At 40.7% G+C, this 14,111-nt stretch overlaps 2 protein-coding genes and 1 long non-coding RNA gene across 44 annotated transcripts in view; 1 reads left to right on the forward strand and 2 right to left on the reverse strand.

Moving 5' to 3' along the window:
• zranb3 (zinc finger, RAN-binding domain containing 3) overlaps nt 1–6,297 on the reverse strand; it is a 196,660-nt gene extending 190,363 nt beyond the window's left edge. For 3 of the 6 annotated variants that reach the window (XM_078932237.1, XM_020708651.3, XM_020708643.3), the window contains exons 1-2: nt 5,754–5,932; nt 3,175–3,347 (exon numbers count right to left, since the gene is read on the reverse strand). In XM_078932237.1, the coding sequence (XP_078788363.1) occupies nt 3,175–3,347; nt 5,754–5,765 (185 nt within the window). In that variant the 5' untranslated portion in view covers nt 5,766–5,932. Of the gene's footprint in view, nt 1–3,174; nt 3,348–5,208; nt 5,449–5,753; nt 5,933–6,176 lie in introns of those variants that run through there. The other 3 variants (XM_078932270.1, XM_078932256.1, XM_020708646.3) reach the window with 2 other exon arrangements.
• r3hdm1 (R3H domain containing 1) overlaps nt 5,949–14,111 on the forward strand; it is a 42,839-nt gene continuing 34,676 nt past the window's right edge. For 19 of the 37 annotated variants that reach the window (XR_002875142.2, XR_013647942.1, XR_013647940.1 and 16 more), the window contains exon 1: nt 12,173–12,360. The gene's annotated coding sequence lies outside the window, so the exon portion shown is untranslated. Of the gene's footprint in view, nt 6,091–6,186; nt 6,232–11,949; nt 12,361–14,111 lie in introns of those variants that run through there. The other 18 variants (XM_023965437.2, XM_078932309.1, XM_078932388.1 and 15 more) reach the window with 4 other exon arrangements.
• On the reverse strand, nt 7,191–8,601 carry LOC144984367 (uncharacterized). The gene is made up of 3 exons (XR_013647994.1): nt 8,487–8,601; nt 7,724–7,826; nt 7,191–7,372 (listed from the first exon to the last, which is right to left on the reverse strand). It is a non-coding gene; the product is annotated as an uncharacterized LOC144984367 (long non-coding RNA).

Genomic DNA, 14,111 nt, shown 5'->3' on the forward strand with positions numbered 1-14,111 from the left:
GTGTAGCGTAAATGCAAAATTCGGATACAGGTCACTTTTACAATATGATGTAAGCGGGTCGTCAAAAAAAAAACGGATATAGTCAGAAAATCCGATTTGGGCATCAAGACCTGATGCACTATGTGCAGCCTAAGTGGTGTTTAACAGCCTCTTTGAGGAACTGCTTTTAAAGATAAAGCTGCAACAGACGAAAGCTCCAAATTACATAAAAAACTTCTGGTCCAGGAAGTAAACCTGCTATTAACATTTCTGCTTATTCCAGACAGAAGTCATCCCGGGGCTGAGCTCAGCAGCAAATGGAGCGAGGTGGCTTTCCCCACGCTGCAGCGAGAACCAATTGACTTCTGACCCGGTGGAACAGGGAAAGCGCTCTTGGATCAATACGGTCCCTCTGCAGCGCTCCAGCTCCCTGCAGACCGGCATTCCCCACTGCGTTGACCTTCTGGAGAAGTCGAGTGGCGAAGGACAGGAGCCCGGTTCGGGTCTGGTTCTGCCGTTTTTTTGCTGAACGCAGCAAAAAGAAATTCCTGACAAACTGGCGATTGTTTTAATAGAACCAGTCCAGTCTCCTTCTAACCTTGTCAATGCGGTTCAATAAGACTTTATTGTTGCCTGAAGGGAAACTCTGGCAGTGCAGCAAAAAAAAATAAATGGCCACGAGTCATGAAATGTATAGAGATGTGGGCTAAAGGTTCTTCTGTTTGGAGGTCATGGATCGCTGTCTGTTATATTCTATGGCTGATAGTAAAACTTTCCTTGCTTTTGAATTGTGGAGAACTGTGTAATTTTAAATGTGCCATTAAAATCCCACTATGATGGACATCCCGTTTTTGGCGTTTTGAACCTGTTCTTATGGCATTTTTCTGATGATGGAGCTCATATGTAAAGGACTTCAAAAATGCATTTCTGAGTATTTCTTCATTCAGGTTGTAGTAGTTACTTACAAGCTACAATCTTCGGAATACAAGCTCACTGCTCATCCACTTGTAGAGAAATAGATCCACGTATGTCTTGGTCCAGGCTGGCATCTGACGCCGAGCATAACAGCCGGACAGCTTCAATTTTGGTCGCCATTTTTTTGTACCGCTAATGTTACACTCTAAAAAGAGTATTTGGGCTGTAGTTGGAAAGATAAAATTTTTTACATTGTTCTAACCGAATTATTTAGTTTGATGAAAATAAATCATTTTTTGTGTTCATTCAACTTAAGAATAACACCTAGCTGTCTGACATAGTTATTTCACTTCCAATCAACTTTTTTCAATTAAGTTGGTGAAACTTTGGTGTGAATGTGTCATGACGTCATAACATAAGGCAGCGCAAGGAATTGTGGGATACAATTTTCTTTGCCTGTCTGGGCAGATTGGGGTTTAAGTGTGAGTTTTCGTCCATGTGTTTTGTTGTCTAGCTGTTTTACTCCGTTTTAACTAGTAATTTAAACCATTATGTTTATTTCTTTCTGCACCATGAGTTAGAGTGTGGTAGAGGATGATGACCAACCCCCTTGTGCGGTAAAACACTGTATGTCCCAATATTAAAGACTATCTTGTAATGCGAGACATTGCTGGGTCAGTCATGTCTTTAATATAGGAATTACAAGTCCCATTGGTTGAAACTTCAGAAAAATGTGTCAATTTAAGTTGTATAAACAAAATTGGAAAAAAAATAATAATAATTTAAGTTAGATCAACATAAAAAATAAAGTTGAATAAACTCAATTCAATTACGTGTTACCATTGGAAGTGATTCAATGAAGTTGGTTCAACTTTTATCTTGTTAGAGTGTAGGTTGGGGTTGTGAGGGGCTGTAGGCTAGCAGGAGAGAGCCTAAACAGTCCCTCCCACAACTCAGAGGATGAACTCCTGATGCTCTGCAGAAACTATGTCCAAGAAAACAACACAGGTTCTTTGGTTTTGGCTAAAAACGTGATAATCATAATTTAAAAACCACTGGGAACGATTTGAAAATATGATCAGAGTGGGATTATATTACGTAAAGGTGAAACCGTTGGACCAAAGCACTTAAAGAAAGCAAACCAGAAAGTACATGCTGCCCAGGATCTGAACCAAAGCCTTTATGGACTGGAACTTTACTGTTGGGTTGTTGTGGTTTCACAGTTAGCTTTAACTCCTTAACCTGATCCGGAGTGAAGAAGAGGGGACTTCCAGAGCAACTCTTCGTCTTTGGTTGTGAAAGAAATAAGCCATAAGGTCACCCCCACTGTCCTTTGTTGATAAGAAATGTCGAAAACGCTTAAATAATGTGGGAGTAACCATGAAAACCGGCCACACTCATCTCATTTTAACATCTCATGGCTTTTATTTTTGGTTAAACAGTCAGTTTTTGCTTTTATTTTTTAAAACCCATAATAATTATCTGTTTTCCTATTTTACATTTCTTTAAATGGCCATTGTGGCAAGTTTTTCCTGCTATGGCTAACCATTTGAGCTGTTTGACAAGTGCTGTATGAATAAAGCCTGATTTGATACGGATTTCATGTAAAAATATGGAACGTCTCAGAAAGGGTTAAGGTCTGGACCTCCATCGGCATGCATGCCAGAGCTGCTCGGTCTTGGTTTGCATGTTTTGCTCACGTTTCTTCCCTCCCACACATATGTACGGCATACATGACTGTTACCAGGCTACAGAATTCATTCCAAACGCACAAATATCCACACTGCAAACAAATATGAAGCTCTTCCTGTGCTCACATTTAGCTCAAGCGGGAAGAGAAGTGTCAAAGAGGTACAAGTCATTGTCATTTAAATTCATACCATCCAAATGTGAAATACAGCTGGGGGTTATCGGTTCATATGTCTGCTAAGCTAAAGAGGAACTGAGAATCTTTAAATTGTGTTGTTGTGTGCTGTGTTAAATGTACTTTACTGCAGATTTGCTCTAAAAAGACTAAATCGTGTTTTAAGTGAAACAGCTAAAGCACACATCTGAAAAGATTGAAAATCTTAGGGAGCAGATGATTGGGTTTGTGAAAGACGCCTTAACTGCTCTTAAATGTAAAAAAAAAATACATATTCGTAACAAGGTGTGTAAAAATAGCCATCAAAACATACTTTTTTATGTTTGGCAGCCTGACAAAGTCTCTTCACGGACAAAACAAACAGTTTTCAAACTAAACCCCGTTCCAAAGAGTGTCTGAGCTGCAGAGATGCTCACCGTCCGTTCAGAGACAAGGCGAACTCCACACCCTCTCTTTGGAAGGGCATCAGACGCTGCAGGAGCTTGTTAGGAAGTCCTGACAGTTGCTGTGACCATCTTCCAGCCCGGCAGGAGCTCGATCCGCCATCATCCGCCATCTCGACCGGTGAGTGGTCCTCGGGCGGATCGGACTTTTAAAATGAAAAATAAGGTAAACTTCATTAATAAATGTTCCCAAAGTAATCCTCATAATTGGGTACAGACAGAATTAACAATAAAACAGGGGGGGGGGGGACATTTATTTCTAAGACGGGGAAGAAAAATGTCCACCTTAAACCCAAATTCTAGCATTTAAAATTTTAATTTAGTTCAACTTTATTTTGTATGCACTTTTCCTGCTACAAACACAACAAAATAGCAAAGATAGTAAAAATAATAAAAATAAATAAAACCTCATAAACACCCAACACATACAAGAAAAGATGTAAAACAGCAAGAGGGCTGGCCCTCAGAAGTATTATTGAAAGATGTCCTGTTAAATGTATCAAACTGTATTCATATGCACTCAAACATAAACATCCTCCATGTTTTACTGATGTTGCTGCACTAAAAATAACATTTTTATTAGCAAGTGACCGTTTTTCCAGCTTCTTAAAGTCCCACTCCGATCATCCTTTCATCTATTTTCAAAATGGTTTTTATTTATGATTATGCCGTTTTTAGCCAAAAATCTGTGTCATTTTTTAGGACATAGTTACTGCAGAGCAGCAGGAGTATATTAAAAATTCCCCTCTGAGTTGTGGACTGTTGGCACCAAGAAGCAGCCCCATTCCCTCTCCCCGTCAACCATAACTATGAGCTCTCTGTTTACGCACTTACCCACTCGCTAACAGCCCCTCACACCCCCAACCTAATGTCACAAACATTTGCAATGGATGCATCAGAAGGGAGTGAATTGAAGTTTGTACATAAGAACTACAAGCTTTTTCAAACATCGTTTTATTGTCTGTTCCTGATTCACAGCAATTTTAATTAAAAAATACTCAGAAATAATATGTAAAGCTTAATATTCATTAAATATGTCCTTCATCGTCAGAGAAATGTCACAAGAACATGTTAAAAACACCAAGAACACAATTGTTTTTTTAATCAGAGTGGGTCTTTAAGGGTATTAATATGTCTCATGCAATATTAACTAAAAGTCAGACTCAATGTGGAACCAGGCGTGCGACTCCGAAGCGGCCTTGGAGCGTCTGAACTTCCATCAGAGAAATGTCGGATGTAAACACTGCTATCAGCTGTTATCCATACTGAAGACACCATCCTTCATAAAAAGCACACCACAGATCTATCAGAAAAATTAAAAGCATTTTTACTTTTTCCTTGTAGGGTTGATAGTTTTACTGCAATGAGTCAAAATTCCAGAACCACAAACAAAACAAAAATCTAAATATTTTCTTTATCATCTTCAACCTGTGGAAATACTGTACTACTGAATTTTACATATTTAAAAATATTTTTGCACATATGTGCACACCAACAATAAACTAAAATATAAATCGGAATCAACTTATTCCATAAAAATACTTTAATTATACAGATATGCAGATGAAAGTTGAAAAGGTGTAAAAACTACAGCTGTATATGACAATAAAATGTAAAACAGAAAAGAGGGAAAGATTAAAGAAAGAAAACAAAATACATCCTTAAAGTATAATCTCACAAAATCAAGCGAGAACTTAAATTAGGGCCATCTTTTCTCAATCCTGTCATCAATCAGTGTAATTAGTTTGAGGCCAGGGTTATTTGTCTATGTCCAGTGATTATATGAGAAGCACAAAGTCATTTTTAGAAAGTTTGGAATCTTGCTGTAGATTAAAAATAGTTGAATGTAAAGTAAAAAGCTCTCTAAATATGATTACTTAAATCAGATTTAAAAAATAAGTGTTCTTAGTGTCCATTATGAAGCCAAATAAACGATTGAAAACAAAGACATAAAAATACAATTTAAAAAAATATTTAAAAGTCCAGGTTTTCTGTGTTAAAACCTACCTTCTAGGCAATACTTTGCAAAACCAGCCAGTTTTTCTTAGTTTAAATATCTGCTAGCATGGCCAAAGACAATCTTAAATATGTATGTATTGATATGTAAAAAAAAAAAAAAAAAAAAGATTGAGATTATTGAGATACTGGAGAAAAGAAATCAGATTATGCCGCAAAAATTTAAACGCAGAACAAGTTGTGACGTCATCCAAAAGAAGTTGTATGGCTGACGGAAAGCAGCAGAGACCAAAATTAGGAGAAAAACTGTTACATTTTAACAACTACAATGAAAATAAGTGCAAAAACAAAAATACATAGGGCTTAGTAAGTAGTTAGAAGTTAAGAGGAGGAAACTATGAGGTTAAAGTTCATAAATGTGGTGTTCAATGTTAAAGAAGACACATGCTTGAACTTAAAATGCTCTTAAAATGAGTAAAGTTATAACAAAAAGGTTGATTTGTTAAAAATGTTTTAGTCTAAAGGGCCAATGTTATGATGACGGCCATGTTTTAACACGAAGAGGGTATGTTTGTAAAAAACGAACAGGTTCCTACCCGCTGAAACATCAAAAAGCTGCCTGGGACTTCAAGTTTCCGTCGCTTTCCCTCAGCCTTTATAATTCTAGCTACATTTGCACTAACATGTCTTAAAGTACCAACGAAATAACTTTCATTTCGCTCTGGGACGATGCGAAACAAATGACGACACCGTCAGAAGCCGCCAAAAAAAAAATCTACGTCCAGACGTGACATATTTTTAACAGCCCGCGTGCCGAGCGTGAGGCGCTGACGCACGAGCAGCCCCGCTGTGTCTCTCCTTCACTCCGCCGCAAACAGCGGCTGCTTCCTTCACCCTCCGCCAGATCAACGGCTGTTCACCTATAACAAAGCGGTAAGCCCACGTCAGAAAACCCCCGCACAACCGTCACGAAAAAAAAAAAACCCGGTCAGTTTTAGCCACTGGGTCGGCAGACAAACCTGACTTTGCGGCTGTCACGGCACCCTTTGCCGGCCGCTTTAGGTCGTTAGCCAGGTAAGAGTCGTTAGCTTAGCACCGACCGACTAACCTCGCTCTCCGACTTATTAAGTTGCCTTTTCAAATACAAACCTCCATCTAAAGCGCATTTAAACTCTGAAAGTCGTAGCTTAATTCGGCGTTTTGATGAAAAAAAAAACAACCTTTTCATATAAATAGGACTTAATTAATTAACATTTAGGCCTGCTTCGACTGTCTTGAGCTGCAGCGGAAAGTATGCTAATGTATGCAACTCCACCGGCCTAATAAGTGTCGTTTTTTAGTGTTTAATTGCAGTTCAAATCATATTTTTCATAAGCCGAATCTAAGATAAATTGATATACTAGAGTGTCGATGTGTTATAATTTGTAATTTGGGTTTGTAGAGTCGAAGAAACGAAGACAAAGTGAAACTACTACGTTTGTAAAGGGAGATTGGCGCAATGGAATAGCGAACAAAACATGCCTTAAAAGCACATTTTTAGCACTTCAGTAAACGTTTGTGTATACGATTTTTTTAATGTTGGGGTTATTTAAGCCCCAAGTATCCTGAGAACATGAAATAAAAAAATAAATTTAAAAAAATCAAGCTGCTGTGGGCAGGGCCGGCCCTGGTCTTCTGGGGGCCCTAAGCGAAATTTTATTTGTGGGCCCTCTAACTGATCTGCAGCACCAACAAAGCGCAACTGTTGTTGTAATATAAATGAAATATCTCCATTAATACATTTGTGAATTATTGTTGCTGCCGAAGAATTGAATACAGTATATTGCCTGCATGTTGGATGCACATTTAGTGGTGCACAACAAATTTTAAATGCAAAGAAATAAATATGAATGACAAAGGCATATAGATATATATTTTTTAATGTAACATTAGGCACTCAACAAATGACATTCACAAAACTCCAACTTATTTAAAACAGCAACTTAACAGAAAATCAAATAACGATAAAAAAATCCAACATAAAGAACACAACAGCTCAATGAGGGGGATTTTGGAAAGTCATAGTCTTTCTCAGTCTGAAAAGGACCTCTCTGCACCAAATCCATTCTTACTGGATCAGAGAGTGTGGTTGGTGATTCAGCTGGACCAACTGGACTGGAGGTTGGTGGAATTTTGGATCCAGTCTGCTCCTCTTCCATAGTCTCTCTTGGAGCCTCTGGAACATAAGATACAGAACTTCAACAAAAGAAAACAGTGAAAAGTAAAACAGTCAAATGTTTCCCTTTCAACAGTAGATGTGGTGACAGAAGTTTCTTCTGCAGCTAAAAAACAAGAAATATTATTATAGAATAATCACTGATAAAGCCAATAAAAAGCCAGTTTTTCACAATTTCATGATCTTTTTATACATTTATGAGAGATTTATTGTTTGATTATTTGCATGAGGTGATATTTATTAATTTAATTATGAAGAACTTGGGACTCCATTCTCTTCAGCTGCTGTTTATAAATATAAGGGGTTATGCAGACACTGTTTTTCAAGCTACTTTACATGCTATAAAATTACCTGAGAGTCCATCCTTAGTGATGACAAGAACATCTTGGGATGTGGACGCTGCACCTCCTCCAATACGTTATGAGAGCAGAAGAAACTGTCGGCTGAGACGGAACTGTGCAAAACATCATCATTATGTAGAATCAAAACTGCAAAATACAAATGAGAAATTAATGTACCTATTTATAAATAATAAATGTGAACACTAATTTGAGTATAAATGGAAATACAAGCATTTATACACGTCTTTATCTATTATTTTACGTTCATGATTTTAAAATAAGTACATTTATTTTGTTTATCATTTATAAATGAGAACATTTATTTCCTATTTGTATTTGGCAGTTTTGGTTCTCCATATTTTATGCCAATGCAAGATTTTAAGACACATTCAATGTTGAAAAAGTCAGACTACCTGACCTGCTATAATAAACAGCAGTTTTTTAATGACATAAACCGGAAAATGCAGAACGCACTATATGTGTTAGCAAAACAATTAAACAATACGATTATGACATGAGTTAAAACATTTTTCAGCCACCATACCATCATCATTATTTACTTTTCTTTGCTATTAGCCGTTTTGGAAGGTCATGTCCGACCTCATGATCTTGGAAACTTGGATATCAGAATTATTTTCCAGTTTTCCATTGGAAATGACGACAAACGGGGTCGTTTATGTGCAATCTTCACCTCGGATCGATTAGTATTTACGTAAATTGCGCATCTGCACAGAAAGGCAGGATAATATGGCTCCAACATCCTCCAAACTTACCTTAAGATTGATGTTGAAGTTCTTAATCTTTTTTCAGCTCCTGATGGATAAAGTCTCTCTGGCATGAAGTTCTCTTGTCGTTTTGATCAGTGTGATAAAATGTGCTCGTTTTTTTTTCTTTTTCGCAACTTTATTGAAACAAAATGCGCTCGTCAATGCACGCTGTGTATGGTTCAGATGGAATGATGTTGACCAATCGTTGCTAAGAGGGGCGTGACGCCCTTATTTGGGTTGCCAGATTGGTTCAGGTGTGTTGAAGGGGGGATCACAAAAGTGCAGGCAAGTTTCTTTTGCACAAGATTCAGGGCGCACGTTGGTACGGAAATTCTATGAAATGGGTTGCCAGATTTGGGTCTTTCTTTATTTCATTTTTTTCGCCACTTCGGGGCCCTGGTGATGACGGGGGCCCTACGCGGCTGCGTAATTCGCGTATAGGGAGGGCCGGCCATGGCTGTGGGAATAAATGGCTTGTTTCGTTGCGCAGTTTTAAGGGACCACAGCAGAGGCTGGAGCAAGCAGGATATAAGAGTTAATGCAGGAATTTAAAGTGCAGTCATTAATAAAGCAGTGGTACCTGCTCTTTCCCTGAACAAATATCTAATCATTATATTTATGAATAATATCAGATCTTTTTGTTTGTTTGCGTCCAAGTCAGTAACAAACTCAGTCTTTAAAGTGGGCTCTAAAATCTGCCTTGGCCTAAATTTGTCCTTGTCAAACGCCATAAATCAACAACCCAATAACTCAAACAGTATAATAAGGGAGCCATAACCACTATCACTGATGCACTGGCTCAGACAAGGATCGCCTCATTGACTTTACAGAAATTGACACTTATGGCGGGGAGAGCCTGCGACGAGCCACCAATGAGGCCGGGCATCATGACTGTATAATTTTCATTACGAGGCTAGTGGAGCCTGGCAGGTGAAGAGTGGATCTCGGTTTTGCTCCCTCTAGCTGGTGATTATGCGTTAACCCATTTAGGCCTTAAGTGGCCTCTGTGCATACACGCTGCATTGTCCATATGCTTTATCGGGGGTCTAATGGGTTAATGTCTGCAGTGCTATTGAAGAGCAACATGCTGTGCGCTTTATACTTTATTTTTGAAGCCTTTCAAGGCTCAAAATAGGTCCTAATAATTTGCTTGCCCCCACGTTTTTATGGAGAGAAATTAGACTCAGTCGGATTTGTGCGTGCGTAATTCTTGATTTGTGCGTAAATTAGGATTTGTGTATGCATATTCTTGCTTTGTGCGTGCGTAAATTAGGATTTGTGCATAAATTTGGATTTGTGCGTGATTTTTTACTCACATAATACGTTTTGTGTAAAAGTTAAAAAAATATAAAATGAAAAAAATACAAAATTCAATTTGCGTATGCACAAATTAAGATTACAACAGCTTGAAACTACTTACACACACACATCTTTGAAAAACACGCATGAATCCCTTGTTACGCACACACGAAGCCAAAGTTACGCACGGATCTACCGTGAGACTGTTTTCACGTCTCACAAATTCGTCCGTAAGTGCTGCGTTTAAATACCAGTGGAATGCTCGGTCATTAGAATTTTCCTATCAGCCTTCCCTTCTAAACGTATTTCCTTCAGTGGGTGTAGCAGGGCTTAAAAAAACTTTAAAGGAAAATAAAAATTATTATCTGAGAATATGACGTTCACTTTTAAACGCTAATATATATATTAAAAGTATATTATTCTCCGAGACACCGAATTGATACAAAATGCGTAACATGAACGACCAGTAGGGGGCACTGTTTTTTTTCTTCCGGAAAAATCAAAGGCAGTCAGACTGAGAGAGTCACGGGAAGAATGGCGGCCCATCTCGGTGGTCAGCGCCCCGAAGTAAGTAGCCTCTATGTTCAACACTAACATCTACTGTCTTCATGTATTGATTGAGTCATTGTCTGGATACGTTTAGAAGGGAAGGCCAATAGGAAAAGTCAAATGACCGAGCATTCCACTGGTATTTAAACGCAACACTCACAGACGAATTTGTGAGACGTGAAAACAGTCTCACGGTAGATCCGTGCGTAACTTTGGCTTCGTGTGTGTGTAACAAGGGATTCATGCGTGTTTTTTAAAGATGTGTGTGTGTGTAAGTAGTTTCAAGCTGTTGTAATATTAATTTGTGCATACGTAAATTGCATTTTGTATTTTTTTCATTTTATATTTTTTTTAACTTATACACAAAACGTATTATGTGAGTAACAAATCACGCACAAATCCAAATTTATGCACAAGTCCTAATTTACGCACGCACAAAGCAAGAATATACATACACAAATCCTAATTTACGCACAAATCAAGAATTACGCACGCACAAATCTAACTGAGTCTAATTTCTCTCCATACGTTTTCACCCCGGCAGCGTTTCAGCTCGTTGCAACTTGTGCTCTTTTGACCGTTCATTATGCAGGTTAGGTCGTACTTACAGCTGATGACATTATCACACACTGAGGTTGTGGTGTAATAGCTTTCACCAAAGATGTGGCCCAGTGGACTAAATTATTCATCGGCGTCCGGGCGGGCGGTGGGGGTGTGTGTGTGGGGGGGGGTCTCTCGTTCCTGTAATATTTGGCCATTAAATAATTCATCCGCCTGTCCACAAATTGTTTGTTCAATCGGTGACCTTTTCATGAGATTAAGAAAAGCACAAAAATAATTTCTACAGAGACCTGGCATAACGAATGGAACAATTATGAGGCAGGATTGGATCTGGTGGTTTGTCGCAGCCTGGCATCGGTTGCTAAGTGACAGCAGGAACTTTTCCACCCACTGTGTTTGCTGCGAAAGTCTGAATGGCTGAATAAAGGAAAACAATCACATTATGGCAGGCTAGACTTGGGCTGGGCGCGGGAGCGGTTTGCGGCCGGTGCGTCGGTCGCAAATTTTGAAAGTCGGTTGTTTCCGCGGTGATGCGTCGGTACAGTTACACAACCCTCTGCCTTTTAATGAAGTTTGGAGTTCAGATTAGAAATTGATGAGGCTTTCTGCATTGATTTCCTGTTAAATCCACCAAGTGGTGCAATGCAAATGTGGTCAAGGTGGGAAAAGTGTTGGCTGGTCACACACTCATGCAGAGAGTGGATCAAAACAATACACACGATTGCAGTATTTCATCTTTTTTGTTGGCCTGAAAGGTGAAATCTGAGGCGTAGGAGCCGCTTTCCGTTTGTGTGGGAAGCGGGGTGCCAGCTTCATCGGGAAGGTGGCCCAGTTACCAGCTCAGCCGCACAGCAGCCACCGCATCCCCATCGACTCTCCACCTGCTCTCTGAGTACCTATCTGGCCACAGACACGTCGCTGCGCTCCTCCTGCTTTCTTTTCACCTCCTCACTGCCCGTTTCTTCCTTGCCACTTTCACCCGCCCGTTTCTCCTCTTCCTCAATCCATCACCGGGCTGCCCCCACCTCCATCCTAAAGCAGAGTAGCTAATGAAGAGCCCCATTTAGCCAGTGACTTTGGTTCAGTCGGCGCTCTGTAGTGCCAGCCGGCCTGGACTGCAGCGACTGGCTGTTGAGGCTCTGACATCACGCGGGGGGCAGCTGTTGATTTGGCGCTGTCTCCAAGGCTTGGCTGGCTTGATGGGCTGTGGCAGGTAGACTCGTGTTCGCTGCCGTCTCTCTCTCTCCACCCCTCTCTATCTCTCTTTGTGACACCCACTCTCCCTTTACACTCCCCCTCTCGCCGACTTCCACTCGCACTCAGTCGAGCACGAGTACAGGAGGCAGCAGGCAGCTGCCGAGGAGCGAGCTGGAACTCCAGCCTGCTCTCCAGCAGATTGTGCCTCCTGTACGATGGACGCTAAACAGTGGCTCAGCAGAAGGGATGGGGGGCAGAGCCGCCAGGCGCACAGGTATGTCCTGTGAGCAGACGTCCATCTTCCGTTCCTTTTATCGTTTCTTCCTTTCGTTTTTTTTTTGTTTGGTTCAGAAACTTTAATCTATTTTTGGTTGCTGTTAATAGCTGTTGTTTTCAAAAGCTGATAACGGATGATAAATAATTCTGTTTTTGTTTTCCTATTTGTGCGTTTTATCCGTCACCTTTGCTGCCTTAAAGTAAGAAAACCTCAAATCTCGTCGGGCTGCGTTAATGGCTTCTGAAATCTCCTGGCGAGTTTCTCGGGGTAATTAACTAAGATCGTCCAATAAGCGGCTTCTGTGTCTGTTGTTCTCCCCCACGTTCTCCCCCGTTTGTTCTGCAGGTGATTCTTCCAAATGGACTTAAACGTGTTCTTCTCTGTAGTTTCTAGACAATCAGAACGCCTTGCGTTTATTCTGCTTTCTGTGTTTATTATTTTCCGCTCTAATTGCCTAGATTGATATTCCCTTGAAGCTCTCTTGTGGGATAGATAATGGATTACCTACATGATCTGCTGTGGATTTAATTTATTAAGGCTGGCTGTACCTCTGCTGCGCTGCACCGCCGTCTGCAACCCGCAAGGCAGAGCGAGCAGCGCAATTAGGGGCTCATTTATGCCTGTTTTCTCTGCTAAATCAGTCGGAGCTGTTACATGCACTTCTTTATACTGACGCCACCTCGGTTGCTCTGAAATTGAGGCAAGCGGAGGATGAAAGCGCTGTAATTTTATCAGCTAGACCCTAATCGTTCTTCTGCTCTAATTAGATCCCACCCCAGTCAGGGGCTCTTATTCGCTTTGCGATGGCAGAAACGGTTCTAAAAAACGGGGACATTAGTTGCCTAGTTAAGCAAAACCCCTGAAATCAATTTTGAAAGGGGCACCATCGCAGTGAAGGAGCTTAGTGACTTCATTTACTGGAATAGACGACTGGTTTTTTCCATCAGGGCACGTGTCATGCAGTCTGCAGGAGCCAGCGTCCTCCAAATGTGTCTGTGGCTTTGTTTGGGAGTCTGAAATTGATGCTAACGCTGAGAAACATGTGGCTGCTTGTTTCCTAATGCTTTATAATGAAATCACAAAAGGTGCATGTGACAGAACATGTTGTTTCCTTTGAAAATGTGTCCCAGATTTAGATCCTCTAAGTGGAGGATCTTCCATCGCTCAGCGCAAGTTTTCTGTTTTTTCTTTTTCCTGACCCTCTGAGAAGCGCTTCAGCATGGTTCTTTTATTTGTTCATTGACTCCACGCAGAAAGGTGCTGCTCTTCCATCCATGGCGGCTGTCCCCCCCCCCAACGCGATCGCAGGAAACGAGCAAAGGTGACAGCTTGTTCTTTTCCCGCTCCCCGCCCTGACACTTCACGCTCGGCCGAGAATCGAGCGGCGGCTAGAGTGGCAGATCGAAGCGACTGAGGGTCCCTCACCTCCATTTGAGCTGGTTATAACCCGGACAAGAGCCCCGATCCACGGCCAGCTGAGCACAGCGAAGGTGTGGGAGGGGAAAGGTCAGGCTCTGGGAGCAAGACAGGTGTGCGCTCGCGCCGCCATCGCCCCGGCGCTTTCATGCTTCGCGGTGATTGAGTAGTTTGTCATTGGTTTGAACTGGAGAACCGTTTAATGGCTTGAGTCCAGTCGATGGTGCTTTAGTGGGTTTTTATTTGAGTGGTCATTTCTGTCAAGAATGTATGTGTGGAGAATTCTGTCATGAAGTGTCATGAAGCGTTTTGCTTTATTAAGGATGTATGCA

Source organism: Oryzias latipes, chromosome 2 (assembly GCF_053564925.1).
Source record: "Oryzias latipes strain Hd-rR chromosome 2, Olatipes_Hd-rR_3.1".
Classification (NCBI taxonomy): Eukaryota; Metazoa; Chordata; class Actinopteri; order Beloniformes; family Adrianichthyidae; genus Oryzias; species Oryzias latipes.